Source organism: Cebus imitator, unplaced genomic scaffold, assembly GCF_001604975.1.
Source record: "Cebus imitator isolate Cc_AM_T3 unplaced genomic scaffold, Cebus_imitator-1.0 Scaffold2, whole genome shotgun sequence".
NCBI classification, from domain to species: Eukaryota; Metazoa; Chordata; class Mammalia; order Primates; family Cebidae; genus Cebus; species Cebus imitator.
Window position 1 is genome coordinate 14,570,768 of NW_016107317.1, and position 5,462 is coordinate 14,576,229.

A 5,462-nucleotide genomic window follows, 5' to 3' on the forward strand; every position below is an offset into this window, starting at 1 on the left:
GAGAGGGAGAGGGAGAAGGAGAAGGAGAAGGAGAAGGAGAAGGAGAAGGAGAAGAAAAGAAAGAAGAAGAAAGAAGAAGTAGTAGTAGAAGAAGAAGAAGAATTCTCACTGGTAAGATAGCAAATAGTGGCATACACTTTCAAGTCAAATAGTAGGTATGGGAGGCCTTGCAGGATTATTGCAATCAAGAGATTAATGCCACACCCGTGAACAAGAGTATATATCACACAAAAATTTGTAGGTTGGGTCTCTCTAGGAATTATCATACTGATAGGAAACATTTTGAAATTTGTTTAAGCTCAGAAGCCAGAAAGGCTGTGAAAATAGCCCAGTGAGTGAGTGTTAAAGACAGCCCAACTGAGGTAAGGGAAGATAATCTGGGAAAACGGGAAGAAGAGGCTAATTGTGTTGTGGTAACAGAGTAGATCATATCCAAAGGACATTCAAATAAAAGTGGAATGATTAAAAATGACTCATCTCTAGCAATACAATATTTCAGAGATGCAACCTGGTGTTTTCTGGATTAAGAATTTTAGACTAGTGGTTCTCAGTTATATCTGATTATAATCTAGGCAGCTTTTTCAAAAGTCGCCTGCACCCCTAACCCTAATACAATTCTTAAATGCTCAGGGATGAGACAGTGACAATATGGCAAAAGACATACATTAGCCCCCTTCATTGAAGTGATTCTGATATAATCCACCTCCATAAACATGCCTTTGAACATCAAGAACTGAGGCATCTGTGGGCATTTTGGGTTAAAACAAATTGTGCCCTGTAGACTTAGTTTATGTTACAGTATTTCCTCAAATTAATGACTTTCTTGGGATTCAGTAGACTGAGAGACCTAATTTATAGAAATCCCCACAAAATTATATATTGTAATTTATCTTTATAAAATACTGGAACATACTGCACTTGAAACAGGGAGAAACGGCAGCTTGAGTATTACAGTAATATTTACATTTCTATGTTATCCTAGTTTAATTTGCTGGCCACACCCATGCCGGGCTTTTTTGTTAATTACTTTTTTAAAAAAGTATGAAATATTTCAAGTATATTAAAAGAAGAATAATTACTGGATATCTGGTTTTGTCAAATCTTTAAATTTTCTTACCTAGTTGGTATTTCATCCCAAGTTCGAGTCTAAATTACAGACACAAAAAAAAACTGTAAAACTTTTTCATTTCCAATAATTATCATAAGTTCTAGACACAAATTTATAAAATAAGTATCATTTACTAGCTTTCTAACATTTTACAGGGTTTTGTTTTGATTTCTTGTCAACATATGAAAAGCAAAGTACCCTAGCAAAAACAGAGTAGTCATACTCCAGTGTTTAACATCAAGTCTTCTATTTTATAGCACTTCAAATAGCTGTTTTACTTTCCTAATAAAATCTGAATATAATAATTTCCCTTTAGATTTATTTTTCTTTCTTTAGGTCGTCTTTGCTATAATAACCTCAATATGTGCCAGTGTCACATTTTCATGTACTTGAACAATGGACAAATGAAAACAGAATTAAAATTATACTTGTAGATGAAACAGATACAAGATTTCTATAAAGTACCATAAAAACTGACTTCATGCTACACAATTTTATGTGTGTAATGCTAAGGTGGGCTGTACATCTGACTAGTGGCCCACTTTCTCAAGACTGAATAGATCATCTACGAATAACAATAGAAAATAGCAGAAATATTAATAAATGGTAACCCAGGCTGGGTGCCATAGCTCACACCTGTAATCCCAACACTTTGGGAGGCCGAGGTGGGTGGATCACTTGAGGTCAGCAGTTTGATACTACCCTGGACAACCTGGTGAAACCCCATCTCTACTAAAAATACAAAAACTAGCTGGCTGTGGTGGTGTGTGCCTGTAATCCCAGCTATTCGGGAGGCTGCAACAGGAGAATTGCTTGAACCCAGGAGGCAGGAGTTGCAGTCAGCTGAGATTGCACCATTGCATTCCAGCCTAGGCAACAGAGTGAGACTCCATCTCAAAAATAAATAAATAAACAACCAAACAGTAACCCCAAATAATCACTTTCCCCTGTTATTTCAGTCCAGTTTTTTTTTCCAGTTACATTGTTTAGAGAACCTCTGCTTTAAAGAACTGCAACTTAGTGCAGCAACTCACACCTAATGATTCCAGCACTTTGGGAGGCTGACATAGGAGGATTGCTTGATGCCACGAGATTGAGATCAGCCTGGGCAACAGGCTGTGAGATTCTATTTCTACAAAAAAAAAGTTAAAAAAATTAGCCAGGCATTGTGGCATATGCCTGTAGTCCTAGCTACTTGGTAGGCAGAGGTGGGAGGAATGCTTCAGCCCCAGAATTTGAGGCTACAATGAGCCACGATCTCACCACTGCACTCAGGCCTGGGCGACAGAGCAAGATCCTAACTCTTAAAAACACAAACAAACAACTTGCAATTTAGGTGGAAAAGGGAAGTAATATTACACCATTTTTCATTCAACAAACACTTATAAAGTACTTACTACTAAGTGCTGGACCTAGGCACTATGTCAGGGGGTCAGGTTAAGATGTAGTCTGATTTCAAGTGACTTAGGGACAACTCAAAGGTCACTTGCAGGTGTATGACTCCACCTGTCATCCATCCAACAAGTATTTCTTGTAAGTCTACTACATACTGTTCTAGGTGATGGCAGATGTAGCAGTAAATAAAACAAGTCAAAACAAATTTCTCATTCTCACAGAGCATCCATTATGGTAAGGGAAGAAAAGGAAATAGAAACATATCAAGTAATTATAAAAAAGAATAAGGAAAAAAACGACAGTAATTTTACATAAAATAATGACATTCATCTTCGTGTTGAAGATACTTCTGCTGAACAAACCTTTTATTTATGCACTTATTTAACTGGTATCTTGAAAGGTACCAATTGCCTCCCAATCACCAAATTTAATGGAATTTCCTCAGTCCCCATTTTCCTTGTTTTCCTATAAGTAACTGATACTGTTGACCACCTTCATTTTGAAACTCCAATGGTTTGCATGACAAATTTCCTATTCTGGTTCTTATCTCTTCACATTAGTGTGACATTAATGTAAGCTAAACAGTCACATCTAGGAGTTGAGAGCATCCCCTATTTAACATAAGGAAAGAGATTTAATTGAAGTGGAAACTGGATAGCACCTAGAGAAAAGTTTTCATTTGTTTCTTAATTTCCAATAGTTTTTAGAAGATTATATAGCAATGCAATGACATTTATTCAAATCACTAGAGATTAACAACACAATAAGCCCCTGTATAAAATCTTACATTTTATGAAACCCTTTCACATTTACTTCATTTAATCCTCATTAAATAACCCTATGAGGTAATAGTTGCATATTAAAAACAAAGTCCTGCTTTTCAGAATGACTTCACTAAAAAACTACACCTAAATACTATCCTTTATTTTTTCTTTAACATTTGGAAAATAAAGTACATCTGTAATCCCAATATTCAAAAATAATATCTGCTAACATTTTGCCATTCATCGAACACTTCTTCCATCCCATCCCTATTACATTTAATAATTTTTAGTTGCTTCATACTATCTAGAATATTAGCGTTCTATAAAAAAGAAGTTTGCTTTTTATTTAAAAATAAACAATCCAGGTTGGGGGGGGCATACTGATCAAACTGTGATATCAACTCAAACAATTTTTATAATTTTTTAAGTTGTAGTTTTAGAATTACAAGTGGAAAAAGAAATGAAGCATATTTATTCAATAAATGTTTACATGTGCAAAGCAACACAAACAAAAATTATGTGCATGAAAACAACAAGATTCTCACCTGTTCAATCTCTTTGGTTTTTGATGCTATTGCTTTAGAGCGACTGGTTAGCTGACTATCTTCAAATAATTCTATGCCATCTGCTGTGTTTGACTGAGGTTCCTCTGGCTGGTCAGTAAATAATGGTGCTGTGGATCCTGCCTTGTAAAGGAATTAGAAACCTTTAATTACTTTCTTAAAAAACATAGAACATTTCAGATCGTTGTGTTAGGCTCGTGCCTAACAATCTGGAAAGTTATATTAAGTGCTAGGTTTAACCTGTTCTAAGGAAAGAAAACTCTTACCATTTCACTATGCATGATTAGCATATGTCAAATAGATTAGAGAGGAAATGACTGCTACCTTTTTTTCCAGTATGGACAGTTCATGAATTTGCATGTCATCCTTCTGCAGGGGCCATGCTAATCTTCTGTTTCATTCCAATTTTTAGTGTATGTGCTGCCGAAGCAAACGAGACTGGTACTTTCAAAATTTTAGGTAAGACAAAGCCTCTAGGCTTATTCTATTCCAAAATATTATTTCAAACTATATTAAGATACAGATAAAAAATTCTTGTCCCATGACTATTCCTTAAGCAATCAGTTTACAAAATACTGAGGAGAAAAAGTCCAAATGGAAGTGAGAAGTATTTTACACACATAAAGAAATATTTGTAAAGGGAATATAAGAAAGGGTTCTACCTTTAAAAGTTAAATCACCTTGCTCCTGTAGCCTAAGAATTCATTGAAGTCATTAAAAATAAAATCCCACAAATAATAGTGATGATCACTTCAGTTTTTGACCAATAACTGAATGAATAAACATATTGTCCATTACGTCTAAAATAGAAGGAATCTATACACACACATAGACTATCTCTAGAACGATATTATCTACAGAAAAAAATGATCAAAGGAATTGTCTCCATAGTAACAACTTGGAAGAAGTGGGATAGAAGAGCCATATTGTAAATATTTTGGTGCCATTTGAATTTCTGACACATAACATGTATGATCTACAAAAGGAAAAAAAACCCTAGTTTTTTTTTTTTTAATAAGTTTGAGTTACATATTTTAAGGGACTTATATCAACAGCATAAAAATCATTTAAAGAAAGAATTCCACTAGCAACATTATTTGTAAATTGCCCAGTCCCTGTGCCTGCTACTGCAACACTAAACTAAGATATAGGCCTACACACAATATGTAAACTGGTGAGCACAGAAAGCACATCAGAACAGATAGGAGTTTTCAGAAAACAAGCATGTCAAAAAGAAAACAAAACTGACAGTTAAAAGAGCTCACTAGTAATTAAATTTAATTTAATTAGATACATATGTTCAAAGTACTGTAGGGAAAACAAGGCAAGCATTTGAGACACATTCAACATATATTGGTAGACAAAATTAATTAATTGAGGTCATCAAAGAAATATAAAGTAGCATAAAAGTTTACACTAGGTAGAAAAGTAGAATCAAGAAAGATCTTGAGTTGTATTATCTCCAACACTATTGATTCCACTGAATAAGTACACATTTGAAAAAGAGCCACGGAAGATGGTCATTCTAGTTTAGGGACAGGATAAGCACAGACATTGAAGCCGAAAATAACACCCTATGTGTGAAAACAACATGTCATATATATATATATATATATATATATATATATATAT

At 34.4% G+C, this 5,462-nt stretch overlaps 1 protein-coding gene and 1 non-coding gene across 20 annotated transcripts in view; both read right to left on the reverse strand.

Annotated features, from left to right (window-relative positions):
• Nucleotides 1–5,462, reverse strand: part of PPHLN1 (periphilin 1) — a 135,963-nt gene that overhangs the window by 47,775 nt on the left and 82,726 nt on the right. For all 19 annotated transcript variants that reach the window (XR_005200436.1, XM_017530003.2, XM_017529965.2 and 16 more), the window contains one exon: nucleotides 3,813–3,953. Coding sequence is in view for 18 of the 19 variants with exons in the window: in XM_017530003.2 (XP_017385492.1) it covers nucleotides 3,813–3,953 (141 nt within the window). In the remaining variant the exon portion in view is untranslated. The remainder of the gene's footprint in view (nucleotides 1–3,812; nucleotides 3,954–5,462) is intronic.
• LOC119471553 lies at nucleotides 4,161–4,264 on the reverse strand. The gene has a single exon (XR_005200627.1). It is a non-coding gene; the product is annotated as a U6 spliceosomal RNA (small nuclear RNA).